Source organism: Microplitis demolitor, chromosome 3, assembly GCF_026212275.2.
Source record: "Microplitis demolitor isolate Queensland-Clemson2020A chromosome 3, iyMicDemo2.1a, whole genome shotgun sequence".
Taxonomy (NCBI): domain Eukaryota; kingdom Metazoa; phylum Arthropoda; class Insecta; order Hymenoptera; family Braconidae; genus Microplitis; species Microplitis demolitor.
In genome coordinates, this window is record NC_068547.1 from 5,930,224 (window position 1) to 5,949,807 (window position 19,584).

General features: G+C 30.4%; 1 protein-coding gene across 2 annotated transcripts in view; it reads right to left on the reverse strand.

Moving 5' to 3' along the window:
- Nucleotides 1-19,584, reverse strand: part of LOC103580748 (semaphorin-1A) — an 83,175-nt gene that overhangs the window by 11,260 nt on the left and 52,331 nt on the right. For both annotated transcript variants that reach the window (XM_014440580.2, XM_014440579.2), the window contains exon 3: nucleotides 1,332-1,428. In XM_014440580.2, the coding sequence (XP_014296066.1) occupies nucleotides 1,332-1,428 (97 nt within the window). The remainder of the gene's footprint in view (nucleotides 1-1,331; nucleotides 1,429-19,584) is intronic.

Here is a 19,584-nt window from a genome sequence, read left to right on the forward strand (position 1 = left end):
TATGGTAACTATTACCATAAAATTATAGTAATGATTACCACAAAAGTATGGTAATGATTACTATGATAATATGGTAATAATTACTGTGATAGTGCGGTAACTACGGCTATAATAGTATGGTAACTATTACTATAATAGTATGGTAAATATTACCATTAAACTATGGTAATGATTACTATGATAATAGGGTAATAATTACTGTGATAGTGCGGTAACTATGATTATAATGGTATGATGACTATTACCATTAAAGTATAGTAATGATTACTATTATAATACGGTAATAATTACTATGATAGTATGGTAACTATTACCATAATAATATGATAACAATCACTATGATAATGTGGTAATGCTCACCAGAGTAGTATAGTAGTGATTACCATAAGGCATAGGAATCATTACCATAACTTTGTAGGAACTATTCCAATATCGTATAAGAATGAAACCCATAGAGATAGAAATGTTTACCACAATTTATATGGATGCTATTCCTATAATCGATATTTTAAAAAATACTGTTACCATACGATAGGGTAACCATTACCATAATATATAGTAATTTTTATCGTAAATTTCTCTCCGTGTATTAAAAATTTATCCCAAATACTGATTTTTCTGAAGTAAGAACATAAATTTTGCTTTCGTATACGTTTTGAATTTTTGTATAAATATTTAACATTTTCTAATAAATTATGATGGTTCAAAATTAGTACATGTATAAATATTAGTTTTATGTCAAAAATACACTGCGAACTAATAAATCTTCAAGTTTTATTTTCTTCCGTACACATTTTTTTTTCGTTTGCTAAACAAACCTATTGAAGAGTAAATTCAAGTTTAAATGGATTTATAATAATCTGCGCGCGGTTAATTTTACTTGAATTAAAACTTGGGTATGAAGAACTGAAAAGTTACATTTAAAGTTTTAACGAGATCATTACAAACACGTTGAAATGCTGCTGAGTGGACGAAAGAGTAACGACGACCATCCACTTGTACAAATTCAACGATACTCGAAAAACTAGATATGCTCACGTGTTTTCTCAATATCATACAAAAAAACTTAAAAATTAAAAATCGTTTTTATTAATTAATAAGTTGTTTTATCAAAACAGATAACTTTAAATTAAGTGCTACAATATTTATTTAAATTATAATTATTATTTTACCCTAACAATTTCACCAGCATTTCATGACAATTAGTAAAGTACACGGAATTTAGTTTAATATAATATAAATATAATAAAGCACCAGAAGTAACAGCAGCAGAATAAGAAGAAGCGAAATAACGTAAAAAAAAAAATAGTGTTCTTAAATAATGTAATTACCGTCCGCCAACAAGGAGGTAGTTTCCATCTCGTAGCACCAGCCGGAAAAAGTCCGTGTGCGTTTCATTTCCAGTAAACCTGAATACATCTTCAGCACCTGTAATTAAAAAAAAAAAAAAATGATGTTGCAATTATTGTGACAATTTAAAGTAAAAAATAAAATTTATAGAGTAGACTAATGTTACACCGTTAAAAATTGCGAGTAAATTCGGAGTGATTTGAATTTTATTTCAATCCGAATTCGCTCCGTCACTCGGAGTTCCGGAGTTTAAAAAAAAGTCACCGCAATGGAGTAAATAGGAAGTTTTTTTTCAGCTGAGTGATTTCGGAGTGACGCGGATTTTAATTCAATCCGCATTCACTCCGATTCGGAGTTTTGATACTTAAATTTATACTTGATAGAAACAGCTGTTAATTAGAAACATAAGATATTAACAATTAAACTTAAAATATTACGTTTTTAATTGATAAAATATTTTAGTAACTCACTAAATTATAATTTCATATATATAATGCATAGTGAAAATATTAAATTATTGAACAGCTATAGTGACATAGTTTTTATGGAATATTTTATATTTTGGTACAATATGAAATTTTATCTCGTGGTATGGTTGATGTAAGTCATACAACAGTTTGTGACTCAGTGAAAGTTTTATTACCAGCTGCTTATAATTTTTAAAAATAATTTCGCGCGAAAATATGGAAAGGGAGCTCGTAATTATTTCTGTACTCGATATAAATGTAAAAATATCAAAGGCCTGAGCTCACTATGTATTAGTAATTTTTTTTTATAATTAATATTTTCCGAACCTCCCCTTCTGGTGAAATTCACTCCGAGGAAATTAAATAAATAAAAAATCATCCACTTCGCGTTCACTCCTCAAATTTTTTATGTACCTGAAGACCGGACGTTTTTTGCGCCATAAAAAAAAAATTACACAGTAAAAAATCTACTGGATGACGAGATTTCCAAAATTTTTCGCATGTAGATGCTGATGTCAGCCGAAAATCTTTAGGTACATGAATTTTTCACAGTGTAATTATTTGTTATTAATGAGTATGATTATTTACATAAAATATAAAAAGCTGGTGATAAAAATAAAAATAATTATTTTTTGAGTTTCTCGAGAGGTTGAATGGTTGCGCCAAGTTAATGTAATTAAGGTCAAACGGAGGAAAGATATTATTGAAGAAAGTAGTTGTGAACGTCGGTAGTTGGCTCGCTAGAAAAACGAATTAACATCACAGACAGACATTGCAATGGAGTGTAGTACGAGCTAAATAAACTTTAACGAAATTTTTGACCTAGTCTGTTATTGGCCCCGGAAATTAAATGGGTATTATGTTATATCCATATTCATGATTCCTATCGTAACTTATAATATATTACTTTGTACTTTCAACCATTGAAACTTTAATTCCCACCTATATAATTAAAATAATTTTTTTTAATGAATTATCATAATAATTTGAATTACTAATTATCATTGTTTAATTAAAATAATTAGATCATCATATGATTTAATAAAACAATGAAATTTTTAAGTTATTGATCAGACTACAGATGAATTTGTTTTTTTTTTTTTTTTTATTTAAATTATTTGAAGATATTAATTAAATTATGAGGGATTATAATTAAAAATAATTAGATGAAAGTCAATATCGTTCTCTTATTAATCTAATTAAAGGACTGTCTTTGCTACTCCTCTTTTACTGTTTGTTCTATTTCTTGAGTTGAAAAGTTTTAATTTTTAAATTTAATTATGTTTATTTTTCTATTATGAAGGTAATTATTGATCTTAGATAATTAGTAAAGCAAATTCATTATTTGATAATGAGACAATTTTTTAAATAATGTTTTTAAATAATTTAATAATTTATTTTTGGCCCGCCCTCGTTTTTATTTCAATCAAAATTTTTATTTTTGAAATATTGAGACGAATATTATTAAATTTTAGAAAAACGTAATTAATTTTTTTCATAATTTATATTGGAGTACTTTTACATAGTAATTTTTTAAATTAAAATTATATGAGAATCAAAGAAAATATTTTCTCGCATGTGAAATAAATTCTTTTAATATTTTTTCAACTGAATTTTTAACGAATAAACCGGTTGAAAATCCAGTAAAAGACGCTTATAAGTATGGACCTGATCCTCGAAGCAGTTTAAATATTAAAGATTAACTTTTCTGCGTTAATAGAAATAAATGTTACTGTTCAGTAGATTTATCTGGTTCTTTTAATAAAAAAATATTTTTATTATAATAAAAGTAATTAAAGTATCTTTGAACATGATCAGAAACATCCGTGATGAATTCGCGGTTTAAAAAAAAATTCAATTTGTTCAAAAGAGAATAGTATATATATTTTTTTCATACATTTTCACAATAAAAATTTTAGTAAAATTTAAAAAATATAATTGTGATTTTATTTGGCGAAATAAAATTATCAGAAATATTAAATATAAATCTATCGCAATGTAAAGACTTGATAAGATATTTATCTGATAATTTTGGTAGAGTATTGAACGATCATGAGATTGATTAAGATGAGGTACACGTCATAGTATGAAAAGGGGATAGAAACCATAGACGACCAAGCTGCTACAACTCCTACTACTACTAAAATTGCTACACAACGATAACATTGACAAGGATAAGACGAGGACGAAGACATCGAGGATGTTAGGATGCGCGTGGTCGTAGCAATTTCAGTTGGTAAGTTTTGTCGAGCCAGAGTTGCTCGATTTAGAAAATATCGAACAGCAAAGTTTCCGTCCCACTCTCAACGTCTCACTTCACTTCACTTCACATCTCCATCTTACTCACTCACTCACTCACTCTCTCTCAATCTAGTCTTTCTTATTTCTCCGTATCTCACCCATCACCTTCTTACCTCCCTCTTACTCCTTATCCATTACTCTATCGTTCCATCTTCGTCTCATCCCTCTCATACTCCAACCACCAGTCTCTCCCTCTCTCTCTCTCCCTTTCTCTCTCTATTTACCCCATCAAACTCTATCTACCCCTAGCCTCTAGGAGTTACCCCAAGTATATACACTACAGTAGGTAGTTTTACCCGACGCCAATTCACCGCGCCGCATCGTGTGCCTTTTCCAAGTCGTGTCCCAACGCTTCTAACTTCGATTGGACTCGCGCTTGCACATGTATATATGTATAAATATATAGTAGTGTGCACCTGCCATCAAGAAAGTAAAAAGAGAGTAAAAGAGAGGGAATGAGAAAAGCTCTTTCTCATTCTCTCTTTACCTTCTCTACAGCTTTATATATCGTGCATGCAAAAGCTTGCGAGTCGGCATATTAATAATGTAGCTGAAAGCACCCCCGTGTGCTTCGTAGAAACGTAATCTGTCCTTCCATTTCACATCATTCGTTTTTTCCTTCTTACTTGCCTTTTACTCTTTTAAAAGAACCCTGCGCTTTTTTCAATGAGCATTTTTAATGATAGATTATTTATTTTACCTTTTTTATTTAATTTACTCTTTATTTGATATTTTTCCTATCCTATTTCGATATAATATCGATGATTAAATCAATTACATACAAGCCAATAAAAATATATATATATATATAATTTATTATCGTACGGAAGTGCTTCGCAACGCTGATCAATTGCGATTTGAAACCCGTTCAATGTTCACTTTTTTTTTAATTATTTCAAATAAAAAAAAGTTTTTTTTTTTAAAGAGTTTGTATATGAGCACAGAAAAAGTAATTTTGAGTCAAAAAAATATTTAAAGAAAATATGAATGAGTGTGAATGTAGCAAATAGACAAATTTATTTATTGATAAGTAGAGTAAATAATAAAAAAAAAAATATTTAAAAAAATTGCACCTATAGTTTGTAAAATTTTCTACATGTGCATTTTTTTATTTTTTTTTTTTTTTAAATTCAATTGTTGAAAAAAAAAATCCGAAAATTTTTAATTGTCTACTAACTTCAGGATCATGAGGAAATTCATCTTGATCAGAAAAGATTTCGACTTTACTCAAAAAAATTTTTTCGAATCAAGAATACTTACTTTGAGTCAAGAATTTTTTTTTCTGTTTAATTTTCTTCGGTATTTATTATTAAATCCCTTTATGTGAATTTACATATATTTCTTTTTATTCTAGTTAACTTTATTGTACTGTTACAACACAAGTGAGGATTTACCATTGGGGTATAATATTTGAATTGATTCTATTTCAGTTTACAGTGATTTGAATACAAAGATATATAATGCCAGTAGATCGCGTACACGGTGAATTGAATTTTACATTCTAAAACCACAAGTTTCGACATTTCAATAAGATTCAGCCTGGGGAATTGAGTAAAGCGGATTTGTGTATGAGTATAAAAAAAATAATAAAATAGCAAAGTAAAGAATAAATAAAAGAAAGAAAGAAGGAATGGAAGAAATGGAAAGAGGTTGCAGGGAGGCAGGAATGAAAAAGGGGAAAAAGTCTTGGACTGAAAAAATAAGGGAAAAAGCTCTCGGTTTGTAGGAAAGAGAGAAACAACGCAAGTCAAGTAAATACAACATTCTATACCAAGAATCAAGACATTTTCCCTCAGGCAGGAAGTGGAGCCGCACAACGGCTGTGAGAGTTTGTTTGGAGTTGGATTTAGAATGGTTCTAAACTTCGGTTGGAGGTTGTACTACGTTACTATCTCACACTCTAATGGTCTGACAGTATCGCAACACTTCTACTCAATCTCGCTGCCCACTTTGTGTCTATTTTCTAACAACACACATAACATATACACACATATATCCACATAAACTGAATTGTTTACGAGTTACAGAGTTTTCCGCGCGTAATTACTATTTCAAAATATCATTTCAACTTTTATTTTCATACCAACAATTTGTTTTATAATTTAAATTACAGTACGTGATTTTATTCCATTTTTATAAAACAAATCTATAACAACTTTTTAATGTTTTTTAATAAAAAATTTTTTTCTGGACAAAACGAGTATTGACAAATTTTTCTGTTAAATTTTCTCTCCTTGCGTAATCCGTTTCGCTTTAAAATCTATAATGAACTAAAAATAAGTACAGAGATCACAATAGAAAAAAAATTAATTTTTTTTATCAGTTCTGTCATGACTGATTCCTTAATTGGAAAGAAATATTTAAATGAAAAATTTGTATAAAATAATTTCTAAAGTAAAATTGATGGGTGAATGGCTGAATTTATAGAATTAAATTGTTAATTAAATGAAATATAAATTTTATTGACTTGTGATTGAATTTTGAAGAGGCAAAGTGTATGTACACAAATACGCGGTAGTATAAACATTATTTATTTTAAAATCTCGTTGTATTGAACCATGGCATTAGTATTTTAAATATTCACATGACTTTGTATATAAATATCTACATATATATATATATATATATATATATATATATATAGAGAGGGGGAGAGAGAGAGAGAGAGCAACGTCAATAGATTTCAAGTATAAAATGAAATTGATAGACACGTGATAGAGCATTCAATGCGACTTGACGTCAATGAGATTGACGGTATTGGTACTGATACTCTCGACTCAATATTGCTTGGCAAAAATAAAATAAAAAATACAAAAGCAATTGGGAAAAATAAAAAAAAAAAAAAAAAAAAAAAAACAATAACGAGAATAGATAAAGGGAATGAGAGTGCGGTTTTGCGCTAACGGAAATAGACAGCTCGAACTTTCAGTAACAAGGGACTGAAGTCCCCAGAGCACCGAAAAATGAAGAACCACTAAGAATTTCTCAGTAACATTTTCCATCGACATAACATTGCACTTCTTATTCTTCTTCCTCGTCTTTGTTTTACTTATATAGTCTGTACCTCTTTGTCAGTCTTTGAGATAACTGAGTCCTTAAAGTTCAACACTTTGAAATATATTCAACTCCAATTGTACGAAAGTTACTGTGTTACCGAAACATAAACTATTTATTACATAATTTTCATATTTTGTTTTTCATTATAACTCGGTTACAACTTTTTGATTTTATATAAACTTTTATTTTCAGGTTAATATTTTTCTCATGATAAATAAATCTTTTAATTAAATATTTATCTGTCAAATATTTATAAATTAAATAGTATACTCATGTATATAAATATTTAATAAACTAATTAAAAAAAAAAAAAAAAAAAAAAAAAAGTGAACGTCAGAGAAAAATGTGAGGATAAATGGCGAAAGATAACAAGTTACATTTCCACAATTTCACAAGTAGTGTGTACATAAAGTGTCTTGACTAACAGTACAAACACTTGACAAACATGTCTTTTCTTTTTACCTTTAAGTTTTTTTCTTCTTTTTACAATAATAATAAAAAAAAAAAAATATGTACTGTTAGCTGAGTGTTTAGTTTTGGTCTGGACTAAGAGGCGACGAAAGTAGTGTAACAGTATAGTTTGTGGCTACGAGACACCATTGCACTTTATAAAATATATAAACTGAAACGCGTACATTTTCTCTATACGGCGTAGAGTAGCGAGTGAAGATTCGAGTAAAATATATAAACAAGAAAATAAAATAATAATAATGATAATAGTAAAAAATCCAAGTTGGATAACAGCGTATAGATCTGCCGTAATACAAAGAATAAAGAAAAAGTTATAAAAGAAAGGGGAATAACGAAAAATAAAGCACGTTCTCTCCATTTAGATCAGCAGCACACGGTGTTTGCATAGCAATCGACTCTTACGATAGCCTTCATACCGCGGATGTAGCTCTTGGCGTTGTTCTATACTACTGCGCTGCATCCCTATTCTACTACCACTACCACTACCTCAGAGAAAATTTTTAGTTTCCCTGTCGTACCAGTGTATGGCACACATCCAAGACAAAGAATAGAACAAGAAAAATGAATAAAATATCATACCAATCTTTGCATATATAGATATATAATTTCCTTGTAGACATTACTATATATATATATACATATATATATATATATTTCTTTTCATTTCTACATCGTCTGCTTCGTATTATCAATTCTATTCCCATTATGAAATAATTCATCTTTTTATATCCATTTTAACTAGCATTTAATTAAAGATATTTCTTGTACTATATAATATATGAATAAAAAAAAAAACGTGCTATGAATTAATTGATAAAATAGTAAAAAATGTTCAAGTGAAAAAAAATTAATATTTAATATTGAGAAATCAAATACTTGGAAAAATTATCATGTGATATTTAATTTATATAAAAATACTGGGGTAGGAGAGGGCAAAATAGGGGACGTTTGTGAAATGATAAAAATCGAATGAATGAGGGTATGATATGAATGGGTGGTAGTATGGAGTGCAACAATTGCTAATGCAAGGAATTGTTTAGGATCAACAAAAGCATGCTGGTTTATCTATGGGATTTGTGGAGAAACCGGGAAATCGATCATTGACCACTGCATTGCTGTCGTCCCGGCGACGTCTCCGGTGATAATGATAATTCAGATGGACAGATAGACGTTCCCAAAGGGGATAGAGCATCGACGGCGCCCTAATCATGTACAAGGATGATGGAGCAATCAGATGAACGTGGTCACGCGAGATATACTATAAGCAGATGGACAAGCATCTCTATCTTCCTCATATATATATATGTACTGACCAACATCCATCGCCTAATGCATCAACCCATATATAACTTGAATTACTCCTAGTTGCCAATTCCATCAGAAACAATTTCATTTTGGCTGTTCCATTACCAGACTCAGTATTAAATATTCACGGAATGAGAAATTTTCGGTAAAATAGTTTTAAGTTTTATTGAATTTTACAAAAGTATGTTTACTGTAAACTTTAAATTATTTTTTTTTTTAATAAGACTTGAAATAAAAATTATTACGGATTCTATTTAAATCCGAATTCACTTCGTCACTCAGAGTTTCGGAGTTTTTACAAAAATCCTGAAGATAGCAGACAATTACAAATTTTATGATTTTATTTTGAACAATTAAATTTGAAGAAAAAAAGAAACTGAAAAAATGCACATGTAGAAAATTAAAAAGACTATAAGTGCAATTTTTTTTAATATTTTTTTTTTTATAATTTATCGTCTAAAAAAAAATCTAAATATTATTAGACGTCAGCTAACTTTAGTATCATTACAAAAATCACTCCGCATACGGAGTAAATCAGGAGTTATTGTTTATTCATATGAATGATTTCAGAGTGATCTGGATTTAATTCAAATCCGCATCACCTCCGATTCAGAGTTTTAATATTTAAATAAACTCCCAGAGTAAATTTTACTCCGATGGGATTAAATAAATAAACATGATCCGGGAATCAGCAGACAATTAGTAATTTTCGGATTTTTTCTTCACCAAATCAATCACAAAAAAAAAAAAACTAAAAATATGCACATGTAGAAAATTTAAAAAACTACAGGTGCAATTTTTTCAAATATTCTTTTTTTATAGTTTATCGTCCAAAAAAAGAAATCAAAAAATTATCAGACGTCTGCTAACTTCAGTATCATAAATAAAGTCATCTGCTCCGCAATTTTTTTAGTTTATTATTATAAAAATAAGTTGATAAATAAACGATAACTTTTAATGGATTTCGCTTATTTAATTTCATTTTCTAAAATGTACTCGTTCAATTCACTTTCTCACTTACTCGTTCACATTTTATTTTTTTTCCATCCGCTATGTTAAATATGGATACACAGATGGATGATAGAGTGTATAGAAGGTAGTAGAAGCTTCGAACTCAGCTATACTACTCGTAACAACATTTGGAAGCAACGAAACGCGAAGAACAGGCTCGAATTTGTCATGCATGACTTCTCACATATCCACTCCTATCTATACCTTTATCTACACCTATCGATACTCATAAAAAAGTAACTAAATAATAAATAAATAAAAAACAAAATACTGTTATAGCAGCAGCGGCAGTAGTGTTCTTATTTTATATGTATATATTTTTTTTTTTATTACTATAGTCATACGATAGATAATTCATGTGAATGAATGAAGTGGTGGAAAAATTTTATTATTTAAATTCAAACGATCGTAACGCGTAAGCTATTGATTTTATAGTACTGAAAATACAATAAAGCTGCACATAAACAATTTTTCTTCCAGTGAATGCAGAATTTTATGAAGAGAAGAAATGGAATTAAATGTTAAATTAAATTAATTTGTAAAATCAATAACTTGCAGTGGGTATAAAGTAGTAATTCAATATTTTTCTTGTAAAAAAAGTAATATTATTATTGCATAAATAAAAATGTGATAGTGATATCATGAAATGGATCTTGAGTGCGGTAACTTTGCGAAGATACCGCAGTCTTAACGCAATAAACAAGTAAATCAAGGTAAACGAAGTTTTAACGTAATTCCCCGAGGTATTTCCGGCTGTAAGAAAGAGAAAAGTATCGGAACAAAGTTGTTTACCTTTTCCGTATATTTTTATTTTACTTTATATTTTTTTCTGGTTGCTCGCTGGCGTCAAGACAAAAAAACATAATGAAAACAAAGAGGATGAGGTTAAAGATAAATCACTGCTAAAACAGTTATAAGGGACCGGATGAAAGATGCGGGGCTCGGTTGAAAGGATGAAAGGATGAAAGGTGGAAAACCAGTAGACACGAAAGGTTGACAAAGCCAATGGTCGTCTTGACAACAACTATGACTACCGCGATGGCTACGAGAACAAGGAACCAAGTACATTCGAATCCAATTAAACAGGAACAGAGGTGTCAATCTGACATTTGTGACAATAGAAGCTAACGTCATAGTGGTTCCTCGGATTCCACCTCTACCATTTCCTTGTTCCTTCAGCTTCAACTACCATTACCTTGTATAACTTCCAGTACTGGCTAGCTGACTTGCTGCTTGGCTATACTACTGTACAACACAGAGATAGAGAGAGAGAGAGAGAGAGAGAGAGAGAGAGAGGGATACAGATATAGTGAATGACTTATCTCATCCCTTTACACGGGCTATTGTCATGATGATATTGCTTCTGTACTCTGCTACCAAACGGTCTATACGCCCGTACTATATAGTCTCACAGTAGGGTACACTCGGCCAGCTAGGTGCCACACACACTATCAGCAAACCAGGGAATAACAGCATGACAAAGCGTTTGGTGACTGAGAGGAATATATATACATATATATGTACAAATGTGTATGTATGTGTAGATAGTAGATGAAGGATATAGAGACAAGTGTTCATAGATAATCCATCCTGGACTCGCGTTACGTTTCCTCAAATTTATGCTGTCTCGCCTCGACCTGAATTCCATTTCAATACCGCTATACATATATATATTTTATCTAGAAATATATATGCATATATGTAAAGGTTATTTACTTGCTACGGTTAGCTATTCGTATTTGGTAGCCGGACGGAGTTCTTGCAGTTAGATTCCAGTGAAGGCGAAATGGAAGCCAAGTATTTCCGCCACGCTCGAGGTGTAGAATATTCACAAACACTCGTGGAATCAGATGAAGAGGTTATCGTTCAACGGTTTGGCTCCATGGCTTTCGATAAATTCATATGCGCTAATGGCCAACGCCTGGAGCTGCGTCCGCATATTGATATTGATGTGCATTAATATAGATGTATATGATTGCTTGTATGAATACTGATACGTTTCTTTATTATAGCAAGCTAAAAAATTTTCAAATTAGCAAATAATATTCCCGCGTTTCAAGGATTATGGAGATGTTTTATAAATATGACAGTTCTCGCGAGAATTATTATACAGACCGGCAATTCGCTGTTCTGATATTATGCAGGAGTTTTTTTTGTTTCATATTTCAGGATTAATTAAATGTTTTACGATTTCCTCAATAATGAATAATTAAAATGTTTTTTAATATTGAAGTTTAATTGACGTCATAAAATTTAAAAAAATATTAAACAATTTTTTCTTATGACTTTTCCAGACTTCATATCTTGGATGGAAAAATTTAAAGTTAATTAATTAGTGTAATGGGTAAGAGTTATTTAAGTGAAACTACAGTTGTAGAAAAGTAATTTATCGCATATAAATAGTTAAACTAGCATTAGGATGTTAACTCCTCCATTTGTCGAGATTTTCTCCGAGTGATTGTAGTTTATAGGCGTGTTATTATTTGTTTGTTGATTATATGCAATTAATATTTATGGTGTATGAAGTGAATGAGTAAATGAACGATAGATTATAGTGTCTGAGACCTTAAATAAGTGTCAGACATGCATGCGAGTATCGTTAGTACATCCACAATCCACAATCTACTTCCGCAGGGACGCTAAATAATCCTCTGGATAACGGAAAGACGACGATAAATTCCGGCCGCTGGACGCCGATTAGATACCGCACTGGGCAGATCTCTCTGGTGAACGCCCGCGGATCTACTACATATATAAATGTATATTCATATATATATATATATATATATATATATATCTATGTTTGTTTCCGAGTATATATTTGTGTTTAGATATTTGTATTTATGTGTAGATATTGTGCCATTTCCCATGTGAAAGACTTCTAGTTGTCATTATAAATACATACATATATATGTATATACTTATAAATATATGTACGTATATATATTTGGAAAAGTATCTTATTTTATATCGAGACCTACTTGCTTTTGAACTCTTATATACTTTACGACTATTCTGCCCGTCTATCCGTCCTTCTTATATATATATTTTTTTTTTTCATAGAGTCAATTCTCGTTGACCTATATTTTCAGATAAAATACTTGGGTAGATTTTTATGAAGCAGAAATAATTAAGTGCACTTGAATGTCTTATCTTATTTTTCATACTTTATTTATGATTTTTTTTTTTTTCGGTTTGTCTTAATTTATTTATTTTTTCTAGGGATTTCTTAAAGGTTGTTAGGAAGGGGGAATAAATTAATCGGGTAATGACGTGAAAATAAAGTTATCGAACACAAGATAAATAATTTCATTTGAATAGGTTTAATTATTCGTGTTAAATTAAATCCATCTGAAATATGAATTATGCCTGGAGTTGTGGAATATTTGAATTAGATGTTTATTTAATATTAAATCGATGGAAAAGTTTTGGTTGTATTTAAATTTTAATAAGGATTTTTTGTTTCAAACACGAATTATTATTTAAACTATTAGTTTTCATTTTGTTAATTAAGATGATTAAAAATTTATTTTCATGGAGATTAATGGCTCAACTTGTAAATCTCTGTTTTAAATTTAATGAATAATTTATTTGAATTAAAAAAAAATTTTTATCTATTTTTTTATTTTCATAGATTTAAAAAAATATTCAAAAGATTTATTTTACATTAAAATTTTAATTAATTATTTTTGTTTATTTAATTTTTTTATTTTTTAAATCAAATTAATGGTAAATATTTGTCTTAGTGGGTTAAGCCTTTGAATGTACAAAATAATAAAGTTTTTTTTTCTTGTGTGTCAATACTATTTTAAATAAAGCAGTAATGAAATTTACACAAAAGACTACGAGGCTTGTCTTGGCCTGGGTTAATTAGTGAAGTAATCAATAAAAACGGTTGGTTAATTTACTAAAGTAAAAATAATAAAATGAGAACAAGAGAATAAACTAATAAAAAATAAAAATAAAATACAAGAGAATTGTTTATAAAGAAAATGAAATGGGACGTTTATTACTTAATGGTTAATCCACGGAAGGATTGAATTAAAACCGTTTTTCTTTTATTTCATGAAATAAAAGAGGTAAATAGCGATGAAGATTGAAGGAAAAATGTCGCTGTAAGTGTTTTATATATATAAGAAGGTAGTTGTTGAAAAAGTAAAAGAAAATTTTCTCATTCTTGGAGAAAAGGGTAAGGGTAAGGAAAAGAGACTTTCAATTACCGCAGACTCTTTGCATCTCAATTTTTTGTAAAAGACTTGAAAAACGATTCTGTTCAAGTCTTAGGAAAACTTTGTAACGGCAAGGTCAGAGGGATAGAATAGATTTCACTTATTCTCTTTTTCCATGTACTTTTGCGACCTAGCTGACTATATCGTCTATCCGGTTACCCATCATCCCCATACCGGACTTTTCTTACTTACTTGTGACTTCTTCGATCATTGTAAGCTAATGCTACTCAACTCTAACTCAAACTCGAACTCAACTCAACTCAATTCTACACTCGAGCTAAACCCTCCCTGCTTAAACCTCTTCTGCCATTTACATCGTGCGCCAGGATATTTCTTAGGAATTATTCCGAGGAATTTTTACAGACAATCAGCATCTCCATGTTAACGTAAAACTTTTAAAATTCACCTATTTAAATACCAACGGGAATTATTATTCGCTCAATTGACATTTTTTCCAAGTTTTACAAGTTTAACATCTTGCTAATATTCTGAGTATTTTTTTATTTTTTGAGTTCAAGTAACCATGTAACAAATCGATCTCGAATTTAATGTTTTTTATTTTTCAATATAGCATAAATTTTAGTAAAAACTGTCGTTCTTTTCCTCATGGAGGTAAAAACCAGTAAAATAGAGTACCAAAATTGTTTTTATTATTCGGAAAATTTTTTGCTAAATTTCTTTCTGCATTTTTATTCTCAAATTGAATTGAAAATCATATTTCTCATTTGCACATAAATTATACATAAATTGTCATAATTGTTCAATTTTATTAAAAAAATTGAATTTTGCAAATCATGCTATTTTTTCCAAAAATTAAAAAAATAATTTTTCGGCTCTCCTTAACTTGACTTCTTATTATTTCATGAATTTATCGATCGAAAAATTATTCGGTTTTAAAAACATGAAAAAGTCGATTTTCTCAGACACATGTAGGAAATTTTATCTTGAACAAGAATATCGATGTATGTTATACATGTTTAAACATTTTTTAAGAAGCAATGAAGAAAAAAAATTGTACGATGGTGCCAATGGCGTAAATTTTAAATACCATGCCGAGGTATTCGATCGATCTCCACATACATCTATTTCGAAAACTAATAAAGACAGCCACAAGATAATTTTTAATTAAACAAAAAAATGTGAAGACCGTAACGCCTATTATTCAAAATTCTCGACCAAATTTAAATGGCGGGAAAAAAAAACAATTTTTTTTTATCCGCCATTTTCAACTAAAATTTTTCGACCCGCATGAAAAGTAGTTTTAATAAAAACATGTACTTATAATTAGGCAGCATATGCCTAAAAACTGGACGAATATGTGCCCTTATTATTTCAGTAATTTTTCTAAGCCCGCGGGGTTACGAACCCGGATAATTTCATTTTCCCTCAATTTCCACGTACAAGTGGGTGAAGTTAATTAAAAAAAGGCATCAGATAATCGCAGACAAAAATTTTTTTTCTTCAATTAAATCCCCAGTTAATCCTTCAACAAAAAAAAAAATATTAAAATGAATTGGATGAATGAATTTCCATTGAATTAACCATTTTTCTAGCAAATTTTCCGAGTTAAATCGTAAGAAAAAATCTAAAAATAATTAAAAAATTAGAATTAAAGCCGTGAATGCGCCTAGAATGCAAAATGTTTGGTACACACATATAAAATACAATTCAAAGTAGAGAGACAGAGGAGCAGAGAGCAGCGTGGGCTGGTAATTGCAGGCAGCCGTGTAATACGTAAGTCGTTTTGACATTTGCAATAAAATAATGAGCAGAGAACGGTGCCATGCGGCGCCTGTATCTCGTGGTTTTGATCGTGGTGCTGTTTATATATACATATACCTATATATGTACATTATATGCACACAGTAAACTGTAAATACTCTATATTCTGTACCAGTTACAGTACAAAACACCAAATACCCGTTGCACGACTACCAGTAATGGACTAGTGAGTGTTAGAAATACGAGGCGTGCACGTATTAGTTTAGTATTGTATTGTATTGTACATAAGAGAAAAGGGGTATTACTTGTTCTTCGAAACTTACACGAGAATCAATATCGACTGAGAGTAACTAAAGTCGACATTAACGGCTGGTTCTTGGGTTATTGCCGTCAAGTCATTGTTCCCAAGAGCAGATTTAATCATAAAGTGACGTTTATAAATATATATATATCTATACTACCCACACCTACATACATATATGTACATGTACAGTATACAATATTGTAATAAACTATATTCCTCTACCCAACACAGGCCTTAAATATTAAACGTTCCACGGTTATTATACTTAATAAAATAATAAATGGAGCATTTGATGTGATATTTCACCCTCGTTGCAAAAGTTTACAACTTTATTTAATTCAATATCTCATATAATTCATCTCCAATAATATTAATTATAATAGCGATATAGTTTTTTAATTGATAATCAAAATAAAATTTATTTTATTATAAAGTATGCATTACATATAATTTATGATTGAAATTATTGATAGTATTAAAAGAGGATTAAGTATTAAAATGTATAATTGAGTAGACAAAAGTCGATAATACATTATTAATTGTTTTATACATAAATATATGTGGATATATATATATATTTATATGTATAAATATACATTACTGATACTAAATAATGTACAATTAAACAGCAAATCGAATCTTCAAACTAAATCTCCTCGAATATTGTACAACTGACCCGAGAAATATACAAAATCCAATATCATACATATATATATACATATGTATATTATAGTCTCGACAAAACGCTTATCCATTTTATTTGCTACGATTATAATCAGCTTGGATAGGGAAATGGTTTTCAGCGATTCAGGAAACAGAAATATCGATAAAACGATATATATATATATATACATATATATGATATGTATAATATATAGTCGTTAAATAAATAATCCATTTGCGGATCATTCACTTATTAGTATGCCATATCTCGAGTGAAATGTGAGCAGTTAAACGTAAAGTTTCATCGTTTAACCTCATTCGCATCGTCAGCGTTATTTTCTGAAAAGCTTTGCACGTTTATACTCCCGCAATTAACCTGGTGTTGCTGTCGAGAGTATTACGCTTCAAAGCAAATAAATACCACATTTTCTCAGGCTTTTGTAGACAACATACATCAGCACATATTTTCCCCATATATATGTATATATATACATTGTCAAGTAAATATGTGTGTCTAAAAGTGAAACAAAACAGATAATATATAGAGTAAACAAGGAGGTAAACCGCGTTCTATTGCTAAACGTTACGAGACATCAACATAGGTTGGGGTTAACTCCAATGTCGATTAGCTAAAGTGACAACAGAACCCGAAGGAATGACCCAAACTGTTCACTACTAGCCCATCGCCAACCGCTGTTATATATATACATATATATGTCTTCTGCCGACTGTAGTTACCATTGTATATATACATTCGTCGGAGAACGTTAGCTACGGGTAATTATTGGACATACGACCTCTAGCGGCACGCCGACACATTATCCGAGAGCCTGAAATTTCTCGTGACTCGTGTGACTGTTGAATTGTCCCTACGGGCACTCACTCACTCTCTCTCTCTCTCAGCCCTCTCTCTGTCTCTCCCTTTTGGTTACATTGCCATAGATAAATGTATGTGCTTTTGTACATGTACAGACATTTATATGTATGTATGTATATGTATACACACAAGAACTAGCTGGAGAGTAATGCAGAGTGGACTACTACTGGTGATGGCAGTAGAGAAACCAGACGGTTGGCAGAGGTCAACGGGAATACGGCATTATCGTTTCCAATTCGTAAATTGGATTGGAACAATTGCAGGGGAGCGGAATGTGTGCTCGGGCGGCCCTAAGGGCCATCTACCAGTGGCGTGGTGCCCGCGGTAGAATTCCAAGAGGACTTGGTACTCTGCTTCAAGAGAAAGGGTGAGAGAGTGAGTGAGTGAGTAAGTGAATGAGTGAATGAGTGAGTAGGTGAGTAAGTGAGGGAGTCTCGGACGAAGGGAAGGAGGTAAAGAGTAGACAGGGAAGGCTCGATCAATAATACGCCGCAGTGTGGCGCTGTACTCTTTGCTCTTACACTATTTTCTGCTTGTTCTTGCTTTTACTCTACTCCTATTTTCATTTTTACACTACTCTGGTATTTTGTATACGTATGTGTAGAAAAATATTTTTATACTTTTTACTTCAGTTTCTTCTTTTTCTTGCTTTTCTTCTTTCTTCTCTTGCTTTTTTTGTAATCGTGACTCATAAGATGAAACGGTCTTATAGCAAAGGTTTTAGTTTACTTGAACGTGTCGTTTTCATCCGACTATCGGTCTTCCAACAGAGTCATCTCATCTCTAATGTCGACGTACTATTTTATTCCAGCGAGAAGAAAGATGACCGATGGTACTCTTATTAGAAAAATCATCCCTCGCACTTTGACGGTTTGAAATATTGGATAGATTTTATTTTTATATTTCAATTTTATCTTCAAATACGTCCAACTCCGACGTGATATTTGTCTTTGATATTTATACGCGGGTATGATAAATTGATTTATTTTTAAATAAATAAATAAAAAGGACCGGGCGGAAGAGAAGTCAGATAGAGGACTGGTAGAAAGACGAGGAATATTTGTAAATATTTTTATTTTTTGTAACTCACTAAAATAAATTGGTGAGATAGTTGAATAGAATAAATGGCAACTGACTTTGTACTACAGTAGATTCCAAAGTGTATGAAAAGACATTCTTAAAGAAACGTTAGTGAATCTCAGGTCAAGCTTTACGACTGCTGGTGAAATAGAGATAAGAAAAGGCCTTAGAGTTGTGTAAGCACAAATGTTCTGCGGATATATATCTATCTCTACATACATATATACATATATATACACGTATAAATGTATAATACATACATGCATGAGTTTAGTAAACTCCCTCAGTAGTATGACTAGAGTCAGTGCTTTTAGAGTTTCTACAGTACGTATTTACATCTTTCGTATCTCCAACCTCATTCTATTCTGCAAAATTATCCAACACCATGTTACAATTTATTCACTATTTCAAAATTAAATTTTACTATTAATTTCAGTTAAATATTTACGCAGTTTTAATTCTAATAAGACTTGAATTTTATCATTGTATATGACTACTATTTAATCTGAAATAATTGAATTTAATTCAGATGATGGCGAGATCGATATTATGAGTAATAGAATTAAACCGCAGTAGTGAGTAAACTTAGGATTAATTCCGTATAATTACAAGCTTTAACAATTCATGTGTTTGAATATTTCATTGTCAAGCAACGGTACCAAGTATTTTTAATTCACGAGCTTTCTGCAAAATTGCTGTCATTTTTATTTATAAACTTTTATTGATTAAATTTTAAATAAATTAAAC